The sequence below is a fragment of the Opisthorchis viverrini genome, assembly GCF_000715545.1.
Source record: "Opisthorchis viverrini unplaced genomic scaffold opera_v5_576, whole genome shotgun sequence".
NCBI lineage: Eukaryota > Metazoa > Platyhelminthes > Trematoda > Opisthorchiida > Opisthorchiidae > Opisthorchis > Opisthorchis viverrini.
Genome location: NW_008752241.1, coordinates 66,359 through 91,229, shown reverse-complemented (window position 1 = coordinate 91,229; position 24,871 = coordinate 66,359). Strand labels below are relative to the sequence as shown.

General features: G+C 43.8%; 2 protein-coding genes across 2 annotated transcripts in view; one reads left to right on the top strand and one right to left on the bottom strand.

Moving 5' to 3' along the window:
- Positions 1 to 24,871, top strand: part of T265_11775 (hypothetical protein) — a gene marked incomplete at both ends in the record, with an annotated part of 51,483 nt that overhangs the window by 1,299 nt on the left and 25,313 nt on the right. The window contains one exon of the mRNA XM_009178530.1: positions 16,376 to 16,560. Within this exon, the coding sequence (XP_009176794.1) occupies positions 16,376 to 16,560 (185 nt within the window). The remainder of the gene's footprint in view (positions 1 to 16,375; positions 16,561 to 24,871) is intronic.
- T265_15534 (hypothetical protein) overlaps positions 13,591 to 24,871 on the bottom strand; it is a gene marked incomplete at both ends in the record, with an annotated part of 56,041 nt that continues 44,760 nt past the window's right edge. Inside the window, 4 exons of the mRNA XM_009178528.1 lie at positions 13,591 to 13,720; positions 15,180 to 15,407; positions 19,595 to 19,799; positions 23,452 to 23,729. Coding sequence (XP_009176792.1) covers positions 13,670 to 13,720; positions 15,180 to 15,407; positions 19,595 to 19,799; positions 23,452 to 23,729 — 762 coding nt within the window. The remainder of the gene's footprint in view (positions 13,721 to 15,179; positions 15,408 to 19,594; positions 19,800 to 23,451; positions 23,730 to 24,871) is intronic.

Below are 24,871 nucleotides of genomic sequence, written 5' to 3'. Positions count from 1 at the left end.
GAATGTTATCATGCCGACCAGATGCCTCTACTTCGCCGGAAGCACTTGGTCACAAAGAGACCAACAGCTTACACCGACGATAAGCAGGCGCCAATTGATGTATCCACGTATACGGATAGGCACAAAAGCAGTTCGTTAAGCCAATTGATTGGCTAGGCTTAACTTGTAGTTGACTTATTTTTTACCATAAACACTTTGCAGGGCCCGCCAACCGCGCCTCCATAGCTCAGTGGATAGAGCACTGGTCTAGTAAACCAGGGGTCGGGAGTTCGATCCTCCCTGGAGGCACCGCGCTTTTGGGCGATCAACTGCAACTGCTACCGATTAACCGATGATATCTTTCAGTGGTGGTTGTTACAGCGGGGTACACTACGTCGGGTCGTTGGGGTACTCGGTTTCAGGAAAATTTGGGATGCCATCGCTTCTATAGACTTTCCAACTGAGTAGACGGGCATCTTCGTAAAGCACTGGGTTCACCAACATCGGCAAAGTTTTTAAGGCTTTCTCATTTCGCCTTTACTCCGTTGCCTCTTATGTGCAATTATGAGTGCATTTCAAATTCACCGTGTCTAGTGTTGCTCTCAAAGGAACTGTAAAATAGCCAAACATCTGTACTCTTTTTTAATTGGTGTGAAAACCACTGCTGACTTCGCCTTTCTAATGCTGAAATGGATTTACTGAGAAGCAAATCCAAACATTTCAGAATTTCTTCCCAGGACAGCAAAGCCACTTTTCCCAATGAGTCCTGTTCAAATAAGCCTGGATTATGCTTCCATTCGGTTGATATTTCTTCTGAAGTTGCTTCATAAGAAATCGAATTTCAAGCATACTACTAGGCAAAATACGAGTAGTGTCCACATTTTCGGTATTGGTTTCTGAATATGTGGATTGTCGTCTGTTTACTGAACCCGGCAATCATCTTCCAAACGTACCCAGCATTGATGATGTCTCTCTGTTCAGTACTAAACAGGCAATGATGTTTACAAATCCATTGCTAAGCTAGACGAACATCCTTTCAACTATCAAAACTGTGAGTAGCTTGCTCACAAAATTCCTGAAAACTCTTCGAAAGTCCGCGACCAAGTAAGCCCAACTGACCGATCAAATAAAACGGACGATCTCATAGTGAAGGGTTGCACTGACTGGTTGAGCAGTTTACATTCAACGAGGAAGCCTGTATATTCGTATCAGGCCAAGACCGACACATCTGATTCATTCCAGGACCTCCAGTCCAATGTGTAACTTATGGTCAGTATCCAGACGGATAACCCAAAGTTGACGACATCTGATATTAGGTAGCGAACATTATTCCTGTTGACATGGGGTCCCGCACTTCTGCCAAAATGAGTCCCCGTGAACCGTAATCAAGAAGTAAAAAGAGATTCGCTCGAATGATCGACGTTTCAATTTCCATTTTATTGAAAGGCTATTCCATCCATTCGTCAGAATTAAATTTTACACACCTGGAACATCAATATCGAGGTTGCGACATGTTTTTCCGAAACGAAACTGAATTCGGATGCGTTTATATCTATTTATCGAAAGTAAGATCGGTCTCATTTGTTGACGGACCACATTACCCATTTTAGAACTGGGGCCGAAGTAAGTCAAGACCTCTCTATCCGTGTTCTTATGAAATACAACACTATTTTGCCTATCCACTACAAACTGGATTCACTAAACATGAACTACCGTAATGAAGCAAAGTCCTTGGGTATTGGAGCGTCCCCAGTTGTTAGCGGAAAATCGATCGTTTGCCCCACCTTTTACCTTGCGGGCTCATATATAATGAGTTCCGTTCCGGCTTATTCTTATCTTTGTCAGGAACACCCTATCTTTTATGAAGGTCTCAGCTTGAGTAAATTGTGAGACACGTCCGCAGTCCATAAAAGGTGACATCGTAACGAAGTTAGAAATGTGACCATATATTGATTTCAGGTGAGTTGAAGCTAGTTATCATATGATGTGCACATCACTCATCAATGAGGCAACTCTCCTTCTCCTACTTATCGCCTAGTTACACACTTGCACGCCATTTTCTTAGTCAGCTAAAAGCAATGACGTAGTTGAAGCCTCTTCTTACCACAAACTTGTTTCACATTCACTTAACACGTCTGGACTTGTAATTTCAAGCTCCGAACTTCGTTCAGCCAATCTAATTATCCTCGTGTTTGAGAACTGCACATCTCAACTAGCTATGAACCAGAAAGTTCACGATGCCATTAGAGCATAGATAAATGTTCATACGGAGGACTAGGTACTAAAATTAAGTTTCGCGCAGGACTACCATTCAATTAACAAGAAATTGATTTGCCATTCCTGTTTGTACTCTCACATCCTGCCTCATTTTCATGGACGTCGTTACCCCCTTAAAGATGTGAATCCAACGGCAACTACAGGTACCATTGGATGCATACACGTGACTCCGATAAGTAGATTATCGCAATAACCTTTCCCTCATCGTCCAAATTCGCTCACATAAACTTCTGCGTCGTGGATTTGTTCAAATACAGAAGNGTTTGAGAACTGCACATCTCAACTAGCTATGAACCAGAAAGTTCACGATGCCATTAGAGCATAGATAAATGTTCATACGGAGGACTAGGTACTAAAATTAAGTTTCGCGCAGGACTACCATTCAATTAACAAGAAATTGATTTGCCATTCCTGTTTGTACTCTCACATCCTGCCTCATTTTCATGGACGTCGTTACCCCCTTAAAGATGTGAATCCAACGGCAACTACAGGTACCATTGGATGCATACACGTGACTCCGATAAGTAGATTATCGCAATAACCTTTCCCTCATCGTCCAAATTCGCTCACATAAACTTCTGCGTCGTGTATTTGTTCAAATACAGAAGACCAGTAGTATTGTTCAAATTCAGTTGCCTTCCATTGATAGTGTTAATCGGTCGGTCTCACAGTCAGTATCTGGCTTACTTTCGTTTCTATCCATCACACATATTAATTTCCAATTACATTATATAAACCTTCCACTGTCCTTGATTAGATTCCCTCGATGACAACTTTTCTAGCAATGCCTCCTTCAGGCGCTAATATATCATAGATCCCGTTACATGTGCCCCGTTGGATGGACAGATTCATGGAAATTTCTCAAATTTCTCTCTTGAATTAATTAATAATAATTGATAATAATTAATCAATTACTTTTCAATAACTACACTCACGCACGTGGTTCGTTATCAAAATTCATTTTGTCAGCGCCAATCCACTAATCTGTCATTAGACGTATCAAGAACATGATCGGTTTGCTTTGTTGCGTTTGCGTTGTTTCGGATTTTTTTGCCACCTTACTAATTCAAGGTATCTGAAGGGGGAAGTGGTTCCATTTAGTGTCCGTTACNCATTACACGTGGCTTTCCCTACCTAGGACAACTGATCCTACCCCTTATCTAATGAGGCATGTTTTTTCCTCAATCGCCAATTATAAACCTAACTTGATTTCAACAGGCTTCGCGGAACGATGTGGTATTCTGTACTTCTTCAATTTTTTCCTATCTCTGGACTGTTCCGTTCGCGGTAACAAAGGAGGAAAGCGCTTCCGGAGTGTGGTGTTCAATGCCGATTTCACAAGTAACAGCTGGACTTTATGATGTGTGTGACAGATAACAGTTCCACAATTTGCAAGAACTGTCACAGGATTTTTCAGAAGTTCTATTTTCGCCAGCGTTTAGTGTTTACAATTCAGTCAGTCGATCTAGAAGCCAACTAGTAAATTCAACCTCCATTTGGACTAGCTACTGTAATGCGTTCAGTTTGGATACATTCGTGTCTCACTAAGCAGGCCACAAACCTAACTTGGATGGCTTTTTATTCAAGCGGTTCAAGGAATTGTCAACATCTCAGTGTTCAGTAATTGCAAATGATTTTACGGAACCGAAAAACTTCCACTGAAGGGGACCCTCAGTAAGCGAGTAAACCTTACCAGAACTCAACAAAAAGTGCCTTATAAAGTGCGCTTGCTCAAACATGTAAAATAATGTCTTACTGGTAGTTAAGTCGCACCTAGGTGGCCGTTTACTCCGCTTTTTTCCAGTAATTTCCAAGGGTTCCAATGAGTCAATAGAAGAAAGCGGAATGTATTAGTAATAGACTGTTTCGCAGCGGGAATCTCAACATGATATCCCCTTCTGCCTCATCCCTCCCAGCATGCCATAACTTGTTTGCAAGCGAACAAAAGGACAGGCGGCCCGCCGGGGCTTCTCCGATTTTTTCGAATTTTGTACTACTTATTAGTAGTTTAGAAATACCGTCACGAAGAGGCAGATCCCCATCAAGTTCATTTATACCAAATTGAGTCCTCTTGGAGGATGCCCATGCAACGTACACGTCTCTTCTACGAGGCTGCTCAACGGATGGAGGTCCTAAGAGTGCATTATCCTGACCATCCAGATTGGAAGTCAGAATACGTCCAATGATTTGTTTCTTGAAATTTGAGCTACCTAGGCAGTCTCAAGCCAACCGAGCCACAGCTTTGGTTAAGGACCTTAATCATCCTTCTGTCTCAGTTCGAGCGCCATGATAGTATCCCAATCCACAGTTAACCACTAAGTTAACGGATGAAGGTACCTTCATTCAGCGTTGGCCACGAAAGCATGTGACTGCGACGCCTCCCGTCTCACTACCCCATGCTGTTTTACATCCCTTCACGCCCCTTCTGATTACCAGTCTTTCGTAGAGGCCGTCTGTCAACATATTAGTCAGACACTCATGGAAGTGACCTGTTGCACTGTTCCAATGATCCATGTGTATTTCAGTCGTTAATCTTCAGTCCCCTCAATGAAACTGGCAAGCGAGCTGCCTGTACATGCACTTCAGACACTATATCCTTAGGCGCTTGCTGAACTTCTGAAACCTTAATAAAGATCCAAGTACAGTAGTTGAGCTTAATGCGCCTTCGGTGTTTTGGCGCTGTCAACTGCGAACTTCATATGATTCTGCGACTGCCGCAACGAGTTGAACCGGTAGTGATGCATCATTCGGTTCCACATCTCAGGCTTCTTTGCTTGAGTGAATGTTCATACAAAATTGCTTCTGCGCCGTTTGTCCTTTCGATTCGATAAGGAGCCGCACGAATAGAAGCACAGGTTACTATCCCATCCGGAGTGTCTGGATAAGTGTACCGGAAGAGTATGCAACTCGAAGTGACTGTCCTAGACCGCCACCAAGTCCCTTCCCCATACACTTTTTTCTTCACAATAAGGCCTTCAAATAAATCATGGTTGTAGAACTGTGCAGCATCTGTGTTTAAACTCATTTTGTACTGCCAATGAGGGTGAATATGATAAAATTATACCTACTGAGTGATACTTCAAAAGCGTATGGATTTCCCGAGACTACATACACCGCATAATGTTTCTCACAATAATTATTGCTACTAATTGCAACAAGGTGATTTACACTTTCTGAACCGTTACATAAATCGCTTAAACGCCAACTCAAACAGAGCCCGTGTGTAGACACGGAATGATGGTGGAACCAGAGCACGCTGGAAATGAAGTAGGTTATTACAATGCTGAGGGGAAGGAAGAGGAGCACGGGGGCTGTTTAAACTAATCTGCCCGGCTGGATGCAGGACAAAGGCTGCTAGTCAAAGATGATACTCAAAATCTAAGCGTTTTGCTTCGTACTTTACAGGAAATGTTGTTTGGTAATGATCCGTATGCCTCTGATTTGACCAGACCAATTCAAACTGTGGTCTGTAGGCTGAGGTCCTCCATCAGTCTGAGCCTTGAGTAGCCATCTGCTCACCGAGCCAGGTGGTCCCCCAGCCATGCTACTTTAAGACTGTTATTGGCCTCTGTGTTCTGCTCTTGAAAAGTTTAAGAACAGAATATATCCCAGAAAACTGAAGCCAACCAGTCACCAACCTCTGCCACAAAAAGATACACGAATCTAATAATCAAACCACTGAGATATAGGCTTTACATTAGTCATACATTGGTCAGACCCTGACGCGTTATAAGCGAAAACGAGGACAGTGGGCGAAATACCATCCTGGTGTGGAGTACATTGGTTATATCTTCATGTTAGGTAGAATGCTTGAGCAGACCTACCGAAGGCCAATAACTGCGGTTTTCTTCGTTTTCAGTTGGGCATTAAAATTCGTGGACCGGTGAGTTCTACATGTACACGAAGTCTGTTCACATGTTCGACGTTCTGCAGTCCTCTGGTTTTGTGGGGGTTACAACGAACTGTTCGTAAGTTTTTCCCCACAATTAGCGGTGTTGAACAAGGCTAACCTTCCTCTTCCTTTTCGTTCATTTATCTCGCTGACAATCACGTGAGAGGGATTTGGAATGCACAATGTAAGGGATCAACAATTTTGCTATCGAGGCACCAACGGAAAAACTAATGGGCTCGGACTATGTAGACAACATGTTCTTGTTATTTGACAGTGATCATCCTATACAGTCTACTCTAAATAGAATTTTAAAGGCAACAACTTATTTCCGTATGTGATGTGAACCTGCAAAGTCCAAACGAATGCTTCTGGATTTTCATTATCTTTGTGTTCCTGCAAAACTTGGGGAAGAACTGGAGTTTGTTGAAATTGAATTCAGTAATCGAGCTGGCAGCGGCGTCTGTGGAAGAAGATGGAGGCTCAACCGTTTTTATCACATTCACCGACATACTGCCATCAGAGATTCAACAAGCCTCATTTACTTCTTTGAACTGCTTCTGTTGTTGCTGTAAAATTAATTGGAGTTGCTCTGCTGGAAATGACACCGTGGGTTCGGGTTGTCGCCAGTTGTCGTGTCTTGCTGAACGGTGGTGCAACTCTGTATCGGTTCCTTGGCGTCCTGCTCCGCCCACTATGGTGTATCTAAAGACACGTTCGCTCCACACAGCCCTATATGGAGACAAAGGAAAATTATTACAACTGTATTTATAGGGTAATCACAGGGTGTTCCACAAGGTCGTGAGGGAGCGAGAAGCGTCGAGTCAGAGATGCTCGATCCGGATCGGCTGGCATTCTGGCCATTCAGGGCGTGCCTTCGTTTGGTCCGTATCCTGAGCGTGACACATCCATCCAAATGGTGTGATGTTCGGTTATTAGGGAAGGCTGGCCTCCGGACACTGGTCACCTTATTTGAATAACCATATTAACCACGACTGTACTATAACCCAAAGGTCCATGAATTCAGCAACAAGGCGTGAGCAACATTTGCAAATCTGCGTCATTAATATCATGAGAGAAGAATTTAAATTAAAGGGTCTTGTCTATATGGTGTTTGAAAACCGGTCTTACTCTATGGTCGCGAAAATTGACTCCAGCCTCCCCGATCTGAGGATTTTGGCGTCTCCAAACGCCCAAACGTCAATGCCCTCGCAGCATAGTAGGTGTTAGCCGGCTGTGTTCCCAAATCATCCCCAATTTCACAATAAAGTAGTAGTTTTTGATGATGAATTGGAAACCTTGCAGCGGCAAATAAAGTTTATAAGATTAAGGGTCTTCTATTTAGGATGTAAAACCATTGTCTCTCGAGACTAGTATAATTCTTCTCTTCGAACTATCGTTTGGGAGATATTTGTGGGGGACAATCTATGACAAAGCAATGCAATCCGAAGATTAATACTGACTGAATGAGTGCTCTGGAATCTTCGAACATTCGTGGTTGCGATTTACGTTATTCTCGCTGTACGTGTAATTTCTCTCGACATGCATGCTGTTAATTCATAAAGGTCTACCTACCTTCGTGTGCTAATAAGACCCACAAAGCACATTGAGTCGCTCCCAATGGTGTTGTCCTACCCAGAATCATATAGCCCGTTGATGTCTCACGGTGTACCTACTTCGTTTCCAGCCCTTTTCTCCAGAGTCACAAATCACTTTTCTTTGTGCTCTTTGTCAAGGAGGTCTTTTTTGATGGTTGATGATGTGTTCAGACTCGACGTATGGACAGAGCGGGAAGGAAACGAGCTGCATCTTTCAACTCGCCTCAACACACATGTGTTCACTTCCATTCGGTGCAAATATGCGTTGTACCTGGCCGATTTTTATCCAGTGCACCATTGTTAGAATATTCTGAGGTTTTTTGCCAGCTGCAAGTAGTTCCTTTGGCCTGGTCGAATTCTGTGTGGCTGAAAATCAACTGAATAGTACTACTTTTGAGCCGCACAACTATTTGCATTGCACAAATTCCGAAATCATTCACTAAAGGCGATATGTATGTAAGTACGCATCTGTGTTCTTTAGAACTTAGATGCAGAAAAGTCATTTGGACGGTCGAAAAAATTCACCTTGGCGTAAAGTTCGTGATAATGGAAATGTACATGAAGCACCCCCAAGAGTTGCACTTTAGCTCCTGTTTTAGTAGTAACGATTATGGTAATAGTTAATGACATTACTAGTAAAAACGGACCTCCAGGTTACACAAGGCTCTTCTTAATCCTTCTGAGTGATTTGGCTACAAAATAAAAGCTGGTGATGTGGATAGATGTGCAAGTGGGTCCTCAGAACCTTTTGGTGCGACATGACATATCTGTTTTAGCTGATTCGCGGATCCACCGAAGCAAGAATATCGTCCGAATGTCATACTGGCTTGTTGGAGAAGAGTCGAAGATGGGGGGAATAGGCTTTACCATCATAATTAGAGCCGGTAATCAGGTGCTCATCTAGTATCCTGCGTTAAAATTTTAAAGTGCCAGAGCCCTTGTAAGCCCGCATAACTAAGAAATTGAGTAAATGGATAGGAGGAAGCTGACACTTGTGGTGTCCACTGGCTCCGCAAACGAACATAAGCTACACCATCCGGAGCTGCACCGGCTACTTCGAACATACCCTCGTATGGTCTAAACCAGGCTTTAGATACCACTTCATATTCCGGCGCGTAAAGAAAGCCTGACATGGCTCATGCCAGTTTACGCGTTTATGGTTGGGGGGGGGGGAGACATCCGTCTGTGACGTAAGCTTGGATGATTCTCCCATTAAAACAATGAGAGCTTAAGTGGCGAGAGATAACATTTGCAAATTACACTTCCGAAGTTTTCAGCAACCTGATGAGTAGTGTGTTCTGTTAAGGTCACATTGCTGTTTGCTCCTGCTGTTACCTAGCGAATGTGTGTGTTTGGACTGATTGTGTGTGGTTACGACCTATCGCCGCTGATGTCTCCTAATGCGTGTATGACCAGACGCACAGAGCGGGACCGTCAATTAGCTTGTTAACCCGAAATCTCACAAATGGACGAGAGAATACCTACATATCACGGTGACCAATCAAAAGATGGAACACATAACACAGATCAATAACATGCGTGGGCGGTGTGGCAGCTAGCTATCATGCATGAGATGATGAACCATTTAAGTCAGTTGTCCAGACATGTGTGCTTAAGACCAGACTGGCGCGGAAGATTTCTGGTCCGAGTTGTTCGCGCTGGAAAATGGTGCGGGGGGATTCCCCTTGACTGAACTTCATCTCTAGCCAAGCACTGGCGGTGGCCTTTACCGGTGTTTTAGCTACAATAACGATGGTGCCAGGTTATCATTCACTTATTGCACCACCCTGCCTGATAGCGACGATTCACTGTAGACTATGGACTCCAATATAAGTGCGTTATTCACTGGGGAATATGAGAATGGATGGTTTAGGTTAGTAGTAAGACGACCTTCACGGTGCTGTCATATTTCGAACAATTTGTTGTGTGCCACTAACCAACTCACGTCGTTAGTAATTTGCGTTCTTGGACTACTTATGTGAGCTAATTAGAGTGGAATCTAGTTAGGAGAGCGCACGAAGAAAGGTCCGCCTCAAGGTTGCTATGTGTGGACCACCTCTGTTTATCACCATCATAGTGAAAAATGGTCAATTACTTTCTCTTGGTATGGTATACCACATTCACTTACCATGAAAGCTCTGTAGCACTGCGTTTCTTTAACCAAAACCCAGAGTGGAATTTAGCATATGCCTCACCGTTATCCTGCAGACTCACATGATTGTGTTCACAACCGTTTACGTGGCCACGCGTTAGAAAGATCACTTCCTCCGACACACGAGTATTTGTGAAATCTGGTATCGCAATCATAATATCTGTACTCTCCTTAAGGTCTCAGCAGTTGGGCAGATTTTTCAGCTATCGCTGACTACATAAGGTGTGGCAACCATGAACACTGAGAAGTTCGACTAGAATCTCATGAACTTTTGTTCTGAGTGTAAAACAATTTACTGCTGCTCATAACTGACAAAATCTACTGGAGAGACCGACTAAATGTGGCCTCCCGAGACTTGGTCTCACTTGAGATGTAGGAAGTAAAAACCGAGTAGAAAATTGCCCGCAACTTACTGTGTTGAAACGAAATTTAATACAGTCCTGTCGGTGTATTGCAGTTTAAACTCCAAACGGTCGATCCTTGTCCATTCAGTGAATCCATCGGTCAAGAAGCACTGCACTTCTGAATCGACTCAAGTAAACCCGGTATACCAGTCAGTGGTTGATGCTAGCTCAGAGCATCGACCTGAAATTGCTGAAAGTTTCTAATCCTCTCAGCATAGGGCGATTTATTATAAACTATCTTCTATATGGAGGTCTCCCGCACCGACTTTCACTCTAACAGGCCGCGTGGTTGTGCAACGCATTCACAAGTGCTTGACTTTCTTGCCGTCATCCCCCACTGGCCGAATATTTCACTTGACGACCAAGTTGTGCGAAACAGATGATTTTGGTATTATTGGAAACGAAACTGAATCCCAGCAGAATCTCACATTTTTACTTCCCTAGCTGCCAACAAAAGAACATAAGTTGTTCAGATGGTTCGGGGCCAAACCTACCTGAAAAGCATCATATGACGAAACCGGTAGTGGGCTGTGGAGGAGCTTTCAGCAACCTCATGAGCAGTGCGTTAGGTCTAGACAATGTATTGCGAGTATCGTACCAAATGAGACATGAGGCAGCCCGTGCACAACATACGCAGTCAAAGGATATCACAAACGAGTGATTCAGCTAAGTGTACGGTTAACTGCAACTCATTTTAGAATTGCGTGCATTCCACCAAAATTGGTGCTGTTCTCCGTGTGATTTTCCCCCAAGCGCAATCAACCCTGTGCTGTGAAAATCCAAAACCCTCTCTCAAACATAAAGATCTTTCCAGTACCACGGGCAAAAAGTTGACATCCCCTTCAGGCATCCTCCGCCTCGTTCACCACATATTTGAATGCATTTCTTCATATAGTTATATATATCAGGTTTAATTATTTCTGTCCTACATTCCTTTGTATTAGTGTAAACCTTCCTGCTACTGGTTTCCAAACACGCACCATTTCGGACGTTTTGGAGAAAAATTGGGAAGCAGAGATCTGACCAGAAACCAAATCGATGGGCTGCTTACAGATCTAACATATAGGTGCTAAAAATGAAGAAAGAAAATTCATATTTCTCTCTCACTTCGCGTAGTATGCTAATATGGCTTCTTCATCACGATGCTTCGAGCTCCATCAAGAGGTTTGCCAATAGGTTTTCGAACCATCATCCAGTTTAAACAGAAGTGGCCCTCAATAACCCGACACGATCCCGAACAAGCACAAACCGACTTCCTCCCGGCTTGGTGAGAAAAATTAGAGCAGGACATTTATGACTTGCACTCACTGATGCTCTTTTTTCCACAAAATCCAAGGAAAGCAAACGAGGATGTAATTGGAAAAGGAAACCAACTTGTCACTCTACGTGAAGGGTATCTGTCTACATGCTACTTACTTATGGGGGTAAGGCGGCTCAGTGGCTAGAGCGCGAATTTAATGACTGGAAGGTCCGTGATTCGAAGCCCGGTTCCCGTATCTCGACTTCTTCTATCTAGGCTTAGTCAGTCTGGCAGTACCAAAGCCCTCGTGCTTCCTTCTGGTGGCATGGCAGCTAGGCACTGAAAGGGTGCTCCAGCCGAACGACTGTTTTTGTTTCACTCACTATATAGATCAAAGGGAAAACTAACTTGCTCTGAATTCTAGTGGTCCATATTTAATTAATTAGGAGACGAGAGACCACCGGAAAGCTTATATAAATCCGCACCCTTCAACCTATCGGCTACTTCATGCACTTCAGCGAGAATCAACACGACTATGAATGAGCGCAAAAGTTCTACTTTCACTATACTCTAGGCAAACGTATTCTCTCTGATTTCGACCCACTCACCATGCGCCCTAATGGGGAGAGTGTAATAGGCAATTCAACTATCAAATTGCCTTCGCAAATTGGTTTTATCGTTTGATTCACTAGCAGATCGGACACTATGCTATACTATACTAGCTACCTGGCAGAAGTTCAGGGTAACACAACCGTCAGCTTCCTATCCATTGGCTGAGTAATGCTGTTTTCTTCTGATGCAGCGGGGCAAACACCTGTTGGTGCGTAGTGAGGCAACTATCCGCAATGGTTGCGATCAGAGCCGAACAAATGCTCGAAACTACCTAGACCTGAGCAATGAAAAATTTTACCATAGGAGAACCCATAGCAAGGGAAGGTCACCGAGAGAACCAAAATATCTCCGAAGGCAGGGCACCTGCTCTTCAGCAATTTTACAAATTGATATCCTATGATTGCTTGAAATAACAGCGCAGACAAATAGGAAGTAAATTTATTGGTTTTTGAAGTGTTCAAATAGGAATCTGAAACTCAAACTTCTGATATTCAGACTATGTTATACCAGTAAGAGGTCTGCGCATATCCCTCCTAAAAAACCTCGCAGTTTTAATGTTATGGTGTTGTTTACAGAAATACCTCCAACCCTTCAACGCAGCAGTGTGATTATGTTACAATTTTTGTCCCAGTTTACTTCAGACAAGTTTCTCCCAAGTAGGAACGGATTGGCACCTAGGACATCCCGAGTAACTCCTGTTAAGTGGCGTACGGGACAATCGTGGAATAACATGAGAATTTGTTTACCAGTGACGCTACAGGCACTGCACGGCTTTTGTCCGAGGGTGCACTTCTAGTGTTTGCATCGCCAAGTGCATATCGCAAGAAACGGTGAGGAAAATAAGCCTGTCGGCAACGCCGTTGGATTTTAGCTCGAACCCATCTGTTGGCTCTGATGTTTGTACGGATTCGTCCAGTCTCAAGTGCAATTCTGAGGACAACGGGATCCAATGCTTGTCGGTGACCGTCGTACCATCGATTCGATGATCGGGAATTCATATTGTTTTTAGGGCATGTGAAACCCACATACGGAGGGGTAACGCTGGCCATGCCGTGGTGTTGCCATGTGACGTTTTGCGGAGAATTCTGCTGTCAGCTGATTCACCATTGCCGAAACCTCGCTAGTCCATGGGCAAAAGCTGTCAGACCGTGATCAGTACTGTTGCACCACGAGAAAAAACGGACCAACTGAAGGTTTTCTAAGCCTGAGCATTCCAGAATTTATGTGGTAGTGATGTTTTCATGGACTTCTCTACTGGCTAAAAAATCTATCGGTCAGATAAGAAACGCATTCAGACGTGTATCGAAGCAAATGTAGGATGGACACATTTTCAAAAGTCTTTGAATTTGAAGGGCGAGATTCTTGCCATAACGTGAATGTAGGAAATTAGGACCCGACCCGATCAGTGAGGAAAAACAGTTCGTAAAATCAACAGATACACGAACTATATAACGACCAATGGAGACACGTAGCTTAGAATTTAAAAAAATAAGAGTGAACGAAATGAATCCGGATTCTTCAGGGGAAAAATTGTTGACAAATCCTGGTTAACTCAGAAGATTGTTTTTCCTGCAAGAACAAAAAATGGTGGGAGCCGTGAGTGGAGAGAGAAAGGTTATTTCCTCGCGAACGGGGTACACTTTGAATACCCATAAAGGGATTGCAGGGTAATACTGGCGAGTCTGTAGGAGCCGTAAGCCTTACAGCCTCAGCAGGTGGGCCAATGGCCTTTTGTTTAAGGTCTAAAAATACAGTGTAATGGAGAGCTCGGAATTGTATTTTAACTGAGGGTTTTCTAACACTTGAACTCGACACCTTAAAGAATTTATACACGGTGAGATTTTTGGGTACCAGTAGAGCTTCCACCCTGCAACTCGGTCTACAATCAAATGATCCACAGTTCTATCAGTCTTGCTGTAGATATTCACTAGTTTGAATCTTCCCAAATCTCGAGATTCGAACCCGAGAACTTCCGGTGAGTATCCTAACAATGCCGGTATAATCAGCACTGTTGCCTAAAAAAGGGAATCGCATGTTACAGTTAACATTCGGTAGTGCGAACATCACATACTAACTGGCAATCTGTAAAGTAATGTGAATTTAGCCGAAATGAAACCTAAAGAAAGTGATGATTATAATAGAACAACCTTCCAAGAGGGACAGTTTCGAAAAGTACATAAAAGCGTTCCACCACCACTTGGTGCTACTCCATCAAAAGTAAACTGGGTCTCCCTACTCTCTGTAATGGTTTATCGTGTGGGGAGGAACAGCGTGAGAGAGGGACTAACGCAGGACTGAAAGCACAATACAGGCCTGGATCGATTAGTTCATGTTGCCTCGAGGACCTTCGGTTTAGGTGGACGGCTGCTTCATTGTGCATAAAAATCGTTTGAGTAGCTGTTAGAAACAAGCACAAAAGTGCGCTCAGAAAGACTGCAGGTCTGCTCTGACATTGCCTCGGTTCCGCTGATAAGTTAGATCATCCTTATTTCAAATCTTATTCTAGCGCGGCGTTTATGGTTAGTTCTCACCAAAGGTAGGGCACTAGGCTCGAATATCGTCCTTATCACAGCTAGCTACTGATGCATCACATCCTTAGTCATATCAGGATTTGGACGACAAACTCCTGATATGTGAAGCGAGCTTGCTAAGGGTATTCCACCATCGAACATGAAGTATGTCGTATTTTGAACGATGTGACTGATTTGCTGGATAGAGTATGCATCCAAAGGTAAGTAGTCATCATGTTGCATTTTACATGGAAGACGAGACTGCACGAGTTGTTCAACCCAGAAATCTACTGAATGGTTCAAAGGAACCTAAAGGCTCGGTTCATTTATCTCAAAATGACCTACATAGCGTTGACTGCCATGTGGGTAAACACTAGAGTCACAATCGAGAGTGATTTCTCACGTGGATTTGGGTTCCTCTTCCCGAATGTGTGGTTATGGAGTTCACTTAGGGGTGATCACATAATTTCCTTAGTAGATTATGTAACGGAATTGTTACATGTGAAAAAGTTACCTACCAGCTGTTTGATTTGTTCCGCGACCGCTGCTTCGCGGAGTTCTGCCTGACGCAAATCGAATCGGAGTTTGTCCAGTTTGCGCAGATCTGCTTCTTGCTGCCTCTGATTCTCAGCAAGTGCATCACCAAGGTGGTTCACGAAATGTTCGACAATTTTCTCAGTTCTTGTCACCATTTTTGGATACTTTTTCTCAAATTTTTCGAGTAACCTGACCGCCGCTGCTTGTTTCTGTAAAGGATGGAAATCGGCTAGCAAAGACAATTGCTTGAGCGGAAGAAAACGACGAGATCAGAAACACAAGGTCAAAAAGTTGAACAATGTCAAAGACGAGAGATTCAGCTGGGATCCAGTTGAGTTACTCGCCAAAAGTAGGCTAATTTTTTCAAATAAAGGTATTTCGTCAAGCTGTATTGCTTTTTGAAACAAAGCAGATCTGAAAACAGTAAGCTTCTCTTCGAAATTCAGTGGCTGATATGATGAAGTAACATTTAGTGAATCGCCTTTGGAGAAAAACAACCTGAACTCGGAAAGATGCCCTTTGGTCTTCAATCTTGGAACCATACCACAGTCGGATTAACTGACCCCTTCCTGTACGAGCGAACAGTTTCCAAATAAGAATAGAAAAGCCGTACAGTGCTTCTCGGCTTTTCAGCATAGATTGGCTTCACTTGAAGAATGGAATCTTGATTAAGAACACTTAACATCGGTTTCATGAGTGTGCGCTCGAAGGGAGGATCGTCATAAGCAAATGCGAGCCAATCAATACAAAGAGGTATTGAGAAGGAAGGATGCGGAGTTAGCTAAATTAGCAGAAGCAAACAACGTTGCGTGCACTTACATTCTTCCATCTTTCATCAAAAAGCACTGATTTCTAAGAACATCGATGTCAGTAGAGTATTTCTTCTCGTAAACTTAGGAGAGCGAATCCAACTTGAACGGTCACAGTCCATGTATTTAGCCGAAATAATGTGGGCTACGATCGTAATGAACAGGATTAAAGGTGTCGGAGGATGGTTCATTCAGCTAATGGTTACTGTCAACGGCGGCCTACGTGGCGCTTAAGAGTAAATTATAGGGTCAACACAATTTCCATGAATCTTTTCACAAAGCAACTGCTAATGAGCGGTGCAGTGAGGTGCCAACCAAGTATTTAATCAAACAACCCTTCCAAGCTGATCCAGTTACTTATTTTTCAGCGACCACCACTTCGTTTGCCGAAAAGCTATACCATTCTCCCAAGCAACTAAAAAACAGCCCATTGGCGTTCACGTACGGAAATCGGCCTCTGGACAAAAATCCGTGTGCATAAACGACTGTCCGACTCGCACTAAGATGGGCTTGTGGGAAATGGTACTGCTGATACTCACGATGGACAGTGGAGGTAGGTCGGATCGACAGGGTTACACTTTCCAGGTCAATCCAACTCTAGTGGTTCTAGCATGTCGTTTGAAGACCACCGGTACCCGAAGCAGTCGTACCGAAGAAGACTCTTCACAGTTTAAGCCTATATTGGTTTATCTGGTCGCGTTTTAGTTTACTGTATTAAGCAATGGGATAGAAAATGGATGGTCCTATGCCGCGAATTCGCCACCGATCGTGGTTCAAAGGCACTGGAATTGACTCATTAATCTCCAGAAGGGGGTCACGACAAAATAATGCAAGCAATGCTCATTTATAACCATGCACGTACATCCGATGCTCCCTCTTCCCGTCCCGAAATGAGAAGCATCTAAGTTGCTGAATGAAAGAAAAATAAATTCGGGCCCAAGTCGCGCGCACTACATTTGCTCGATTTACTGTACCCAAACACACCAGATAAACGACATATTATACTGGATGTGGTGAAGATTAGCATCATCAGCATCGACAGCATGACATCAGTGTTCAACACAGATGCTTTGCTGCCTTACAACCATGATTTAATTGAAAGCCTTATTGTGAAGAAACGAATGAAAGTGAACGGAGAAGGGAATTAAAGCTAGCTTACTACAATCATTCCGAGGTGCCTACACCTCCAGACATCCATTCAGGCAATCTGGATAGAAACTGAACGCCAGTGACAGCGATAAGCACCTATATCTTGCAGCGTTTCAAACTAGGCGCAGTGAAAATCACGCGGTCTCCATCCTGGAAGGTGAGTAGCACCGACAACACTCAAGAGCTTGGTAAGCTCTTTCATACCTATCAACTTAGTCAAGTGTTGACCAATTCTGTGCTTACGCCATTCCGAATAGGGCATGAAAAAAACAGCAATCTTCGGCAAGCGGTTCGGTTTACACAATACATGACCTAACCAACACAGCTTCTGGTGCTAGACACAATGGAAGTACCCGTTGCACAGCCGAAAACTCGCTTTTTAACTGCCTCGAATAAGAATAAGCCGACAGGAACCCACACGAGCTACGGTTCTGGGACAACAATTGTCGAACATCTGAAGACGTCCCAATAAAATATCTCGCACTGTATATTGATACACACGTTCCTTGAGATTCAGGGATACACCACTTTGACGCCACAGGTGTCTCAAATTGGCAAACGCGACCCGAGCATTGGAGATTCGTGCATAAATCTCATTTGTCACACTACAATCAGAACTTCCAAGATACGTAAAACACAGGCAAAGAGCAAAAACCCAACGACAGATATCTGATAAAGGACAATCTGTAGCGAGCAAACAACCCGTTGAGTAGAAAAATCAGTGTCATCGTACTTTGGAAAATGAGTCCCAGAGCGAAACACAGCTAATCGATGAAGTTAATTTTATTCACTGTGTACGGTGAAAATTTGGTAATGATAGTGGTGACAGGTGACTATATGCGAACACTTGTACACACAAGTATACCTTATCTTTAGCTGGCGACGAAAAAGCTTACAAGTTACCAACTTCCACATCCCTCAATTTAAAGCCTCCCTGAACCAAAGCGTGCTATTTTGGCTTCCTAATAACGAAAGAACCAGAGAATCAAAGGTAAAAGAAATTGCGTAGAGGCTCAATACCACAATCTCGCTGGATGCTAACTAGCAGCCCAGTCAGCGTGTTCAAGAAACGCCATGAGAAAAGCGTAGTACAGCTCATCGTGAAGGCGCATGGGATCTGTCGCAAAATCGATATCGCCCATACGTATCCTTAACACAAACAATTAACGAGATATGCTCAACAGTGGTACCTTCAGAAATATGAGGGTTGTCCGGTGGGTTGTGGCGTGCTAACACGAGTGGCACATGTTCTGGGAAAAACTGACTCAACTTACGAGTTGGGGTGTGTTTGCAAACCGACTGATGCGACACATTTCTCCGTTATACAACAATTGGTTGTGAAGCATGAGTAACCAGTGAACAAATCAATGGCCAGCTACACAAGCTAGGTTGCTACGACTGTACTGAACAGCGAACCCAAAATGTCCATACATGAATCTTCCAGGAAGAATTACAACACCGTTCCCTAGTGAGCAATCCTTCCACCAGTTGGCTATCAGTGGAGGTCTACTATCTCCTTTCTCAGCGATGATCCGTATTGCGGACGGTAACCACTGTACTGACGTCGAGTTCATCACCATAATTTTCTACCAATGAATCATCATGTAGCTGTTGCTTACTAGTTGACAACAATGCTAGGGAAAACATCTAACGACTTTATACAGAAAAATTTACATTCTTGACAAAACGATACTTGAGGTTGTCGAAAGGTCTCCGACGGCCCCCGTTCAGTTTCGCCCTTTCCGGGACTCGCCGTTAACCTCACGCTCCATTGGATCCCGAATTGGAGAGGAATGCACTCAGTTACGCATTGGTCTCAATGACTCAATGAATCCCAGCTGAATCTATCGTTCATGATATTCTTCAAATTAGTGTGCAAATGAATTTTTTTCATGCACTGAAAATGCGACTGAACGGTTGGAGATGGGCGGTACCTGTTCGGACCACCTTCGTGCGAATTTAGTTTCAGCCGTAATGAACTATAAAAATGTTGGGTCGTGTAGTTAAGGCGGTTCCGTCTAGCTAGTTTCCACATCCATCCTGTCCTACGATCGCATTTTGTTGTACGAACAAGCGAGGTTCGATTCCACACAAAAGCTGTGCGGTCAACCAGGAAGTGGTTCACAACTGGTTTCCTAGTATCCCTTATGTCTTATCCTCAGCAGCAATTCAATCTGTTGTGAAGTACCTCAATAGTGTACAGATATCCGACAGCGGGACAGAAGCAAACAAATTCACGTCGAACTAGATACTACTGAGAAACAAGTGACCTCCCAATTATATCACTGACAAGATATGCACACTACGTTTGTGGTCTTGTCTATGATTGGGGCAAGCGTTGAACACAGATGGTAGGCGAGCGAATAGAACGGATTTGTCTGCGTCTGTTCGTGCAAATTGACAGTTAGGACGAAAGTTGTTAACCTGGAAAAACTCACTTCTTTTTTCGTTTCAATGGTTTCTTTTGCCCGCTGGATGCCGCGGACCATGTATTCACAAGCTTTGTGCATATTGGCAACCTGTTCCACAGCTTCATCACGCTCTTGCGCTAGTCGTGTCAGTCGTGCAACGGCCGCAGTGTTACACCTATGCATATACGCGTCCGCATCCAATAGAGCTCGTTCGTAGGTTACCATTAGTCCGCTGTAATAAGAGAGATAGTAAGAAAACCCGTTTGTACTCTGAGACCTTCAAGAATGTGAAGGTGAGTAGGACATAGTCAAAGAAAACATGAATCGAGTTATTTGGTCGTTGGTCTGCTTACTGAGCTAGGCAGTTGGGTTGCATACATTTGATCGCCCATCGAGAGTGCGGACTGCGTTCGTCCTAATTCCCCCATTGATGATGCCACCAGTGGCGAGGATGCGTTTCCAATCAAACTGCCAACTTTGACAACTAGACCAGAAACAAAGTAGCCCCTCCCCGAGAAGCCCATACTCCGCAACATCACCGAATCGAATTACGGTGAATAAATTGCGCATTTGAAAACCGTGAGAATGATTCGCCAGTTAATGGTTTGCTACAACCGAATATGTATTGAAAACATAAATTCGGGGGTTTAGCTAGCTCAACATTCAAAATATCGAGGTAAAGTACTCCCACGATATAGAAAACCATTGTCGAAGAAAAATTCCAAAGAAACAGTTTTGGTGACTCCCAACTGTATTGCGAATACAGCGTCATTTGTGCGAAAGCAAAATCCAACTCATAAGCAATTTAAAGTTGAAAATTTTTGCAAGCCGTTTTTTTAGATATGAATCTTGGGCTAGCAAAAGCATGTAGTAATCGAACAGGAATAATCTTTCTCCCAGAGTAGCACTCAGAAACTCAAGTGGAAAACGAACCAATAAGCAGCTCAGAGGGATAATTTCACAAGATGAGCGCAACTTGGATCTGGGACATCGTTACTCGAGAAGCCAGTCAATAAGTGACAGTACGTCCTGTCCAAGTGGGGACCTTTCAAACTTCTGATCAATCACTCGCAGTCTAACGGTTGTGTTCAATCACCCACCGGAAGATCACGCGTTCGAAACTTTTTGAGTTTCGTGAGGTGCGCACTGCAATGATTCCCAATGAGGATAACACAGTTGTACAGTCCTCCTCGGCTTTCCAATACAGACTGGATTCACGGAAGGGATGAAATCTCTATTGAAAATACTCAATCCCCTCACAGTACCAAGATACGGAGTGCTTTGGAGTTTCATCACCTTGACTTCAATTCGCACACTATGGATAAAACGAAACTGACTGACACCTGTCCCTTCAAAAACAAGGCAAGACACGATCAATAAGCGTTAATTTGTGACTGGAAGCAGTCAACTTTAGTTGGTAAGCCTATGCTATGGAAACACAGTGATCTTCCCATAGCTACCCCAGGAAACTGTCTGTCCCTCTTCGAATAGAGTGACGCTGTTTATTTGTGTGAAGTACGGTGGAGCCACCGTCATTTTTACTCTTCTTGGGTTTCAACAGGTGAGCGCAGCCACAAGATCCCATCTTATACCTACTCTACCTTCAATTTGACGATCAACTATGAGAAAAGTTGATGGAAACTGAAGGACTAGGTGAACCTGAGGAGTCCGAAGACGAGCGAAACCAGTAAATGGGCTATCGAAGGATTTTCAGCAAGGTTGTGATAAGTAATGTCAGGTCAAGAACAACCCTACGATATCTTGAATACCGTTCCAGCTGAGTGAAACGCGAGGCGCTTCTGTGCAGCATATTCAATTACAGATTATTTCAGATGAGACTCATTAGACATTTAGGTATGTTCACCGTTAACCCCAAGTTAATTTGTGATTTGTGTGTGTGTAATTTCACAGCCTTGTTTCATTGCGGATCACAGACTCAGATGAGAGGTACCTTGAAGAAACAATGTGGGTATTGATGGCCTTGATAAAAGATGCTTTTAGTAAGGCCTCAACTTGCAATTACAGTCAAAAAATGAATGCGACATTATAAGGGAGCAGGAAAACACCCCCAAGGGTGTAGAACTTCGAATTCGGTTACATCAATTTACTGGGATTACTAGGAAAGGAGTACACGGTCGGTTATGACAGAGTGAATGAAATCAAGTGACACAAACCCTTTGAAACCTTTAGACAGCGCTTTAGCGCTCCCGAACATTTTATTTATTGTATGGGCGTAACAAACTACTCATAAGGTTGCTGAAAACCCGCCGACAGTCCACGACCTGTTTTACCCTTCTTCGGTCTCATATAGACACAGTCCCCAACTTTCCGTCAACCACATGTGCTAAATGCACAAAATCCAACAATTACACTCATCTGCATACAAATTTGTTTTTGAAGGGAGATTCACTTGGGACCCAGCTTAATCTCTCGTTTATTATGAGTTTAGGAGTCAAATTTCGTGCAATTTGGTTTAAGGTAGAACAAAGATATTAATAATTGTACTGTTAAGTTGAAGTCCTATCGAAGACACTTGTTCGGAGAACTGTCTGTTCTCAGGAAAAACTGAGAAGTGCCCCCCATGATGTCCAGTACAAGTGCTGTATTTCACCACTGCGATTGGTACTCCTTCACCGTGCAGTAAAACATGTCAATGAAAAATTCATTCGACGTGCACGTTAACATAATCTCAGTTCACAAATGAGTGATTTACTCAATACACGCTTAGGTAAGTGATCCAAGAAACAAATGGAATTTGAAGAGTACAATCGGATCTCAAAAAGCTCAGTCACATGAAACCTCACTGGGACTCATTGGAAGGGAGTGTGGAGTGGGTGACCGAACACACGACCATCTGAGTAGCACCTTCAGATGAATTATCACAGCAGCCCAGGTCATCCGAAGGTATGCGGAGCTGGGGAAATTGAGTTCATTACGGGCCTTTGTTCAACCAAACACTGACTACTTGTGGACAATCAGACCACTTTACTTGAAAGGTCACTGACCCGGGTGGAGTAGTTCACTGTACGCCTACTGTTCACAGTAAAGGTATGATTGGATCCTATAAGTGTTAACCGAATGGTCAAGTATACGATTCCTGTGGGACCAGTTGCTGAGTCCCAGCGAGGAAGAAGAGCCTCATGCGATTGAGTTTCTCTGGATTTTATCACACCTTCACTGTGAACCTTCAGTTAGGGTCCATGCCTATGACCCACAATCATCGAGTCCCGGGCGGGGATGGATGGCCATTCGGATAGAAAATTATCTGACAATTTACCCGTATAAAGACCGTCTGAAAAGTTAACAGTTGGTAAGACAAACATACAGATCTAAAAATCTGGGAAGCGCGCATGCCTGATGAGCCCGGAAGCATAGCGAAACCGGTGAGCTCTAATCAACCCTATAAAACGTACTGCTGGCACAGAATACATTGATTTGAACGTCGCAAAAGAAAAAGTCAATAAAATGGTTAACGGGCCTTGAAGAAATACAGACACAACTAAGCAAGCAACCTGTATCGAACAAACACCAAACAATACGGAAATGACTAGTTTATATCACTTCGTGCGTGTATAGGCCCAGAACAATGAACCGTGGTAGAGTTCATCAGGAACTTGTCTCCGGACGGCGCCTGATCGCTTTTTAAAAAAAACCTGTCGGCTCTATTTCTCCAAAGAGGCCGTTACATATCACGCCGAATGAGCACCATTATGGACACTGTGAGTCTTTTATGAGATCGAATGTGAGTAGGTGATTTCAACCAAAATTCAGCTAATGCCAACCAATTAGGTGTCCGCGAACTGAAACAACAGGAATAACAGGATTCAAGTATACATAACACAATAATAACATCTGCGGCGTGTCCACATTGCGCAATGACTCACCTGAGATCGTCAGCGACAGAACGAAGTCGCGACACTTCATCATGTAGATCCAACCATTCTTGTGCTATGTCGGATTGTCGATCGGACAAACTAGAGTTCTGTAACCCTGATGTATTGTCGACTGAAGCAGCAACATCATGGATCCACTGGGTCATATGTATGTTACCATGGGTAGTGGCGGACAGGCCTGCAACATCAGCTGTCATCATGTGTGAATTCGCCTGATTGCCAATGACCCACGATTCGTGGAAACCCGATAACAGAGCATCAGCATTTGTCTGAAATAAATGATACCGAGTTGGGTTGTTCAAGGACGTGGACCAGTAAGCTACAGACAGATACAGTAATAAACTACGTAGTAAATGGCCCAAATAATAAATTCATGACCGGATACACAATCTGCCCTGTCAAAGGGAGTAACGAGACCGAAGCTAAAATGGAACCAATGAATTGCATTTGAGACTGGCCACATCAAACGAACAAGAACAGATTAGATAAGGTATGAACTTGAAAACCAGCAGAATAGCACGTTAATGTAGGATGTCGCTTGGTGGGGGGACTTAGAGGTCGGGTACGGTCAACGTGAACCCACCGATTACAGTGAGTGTCACTACCATTGACCCTCTCCAATCATCATCATCATCACCGACAGCATGACATCAGTGTTCAACACTGATGCTTCACTACCGTACAACCATGACTTATTTGAAAGCCTTATTGTAAAAAGAGTAAAGGTGGACGGGGAAGGGAATTAGTGCTAGCTAACCACAATCCTTCCGAGGTGCCTACACCTCCAGACATTCACTCAGGCAATCTGAATAGAAACTGGCAACAAGAACGCCACTGACATCGGTTGGCAGCCATATCTTGTAGTGTCTCCAACCAGGCACAGTGAGGATCACGCGGTCCCCGCCCTGGAAGGCGACTAGCACCGATCTCCTTCATACTCCTCTGCCAGGTCAAGGGTTGCCAACCTCTCTGCTTACGCCACTCTGAGCTGGGCATGGAAAACAGCACTCTTCGGCAAGCGATGGTTCGGCATACGTAACACATGTCCCAACCAACGCAGCTTCTAGTGCTGGACACATTCTTCGATAGAAGTACCCGTGGCACAACCGAAAACGCGCTTTCTAACTGCCTCATTACGGAGTCGCCGACACCAACTCACACGAGCTATGGTTCTGAGACAACGATTGTCGAACACCTGAATACGTTTCACTTCCGCTGCTCGAATAGTCCAAGTCTCACAGCCATACAACAAGACAGACCGTACTGTAGCTTGATACACACGTCCCTTCAGGTTCAGGGATAAACCATTCTGACGCCATAGGTGTCTCAAGTTAGCAAACGCGGCCCGAGCCTTGCAGATTCGTACATTCACCTCATCTGTCACACTACAATCAGAACTAATACAACTTCC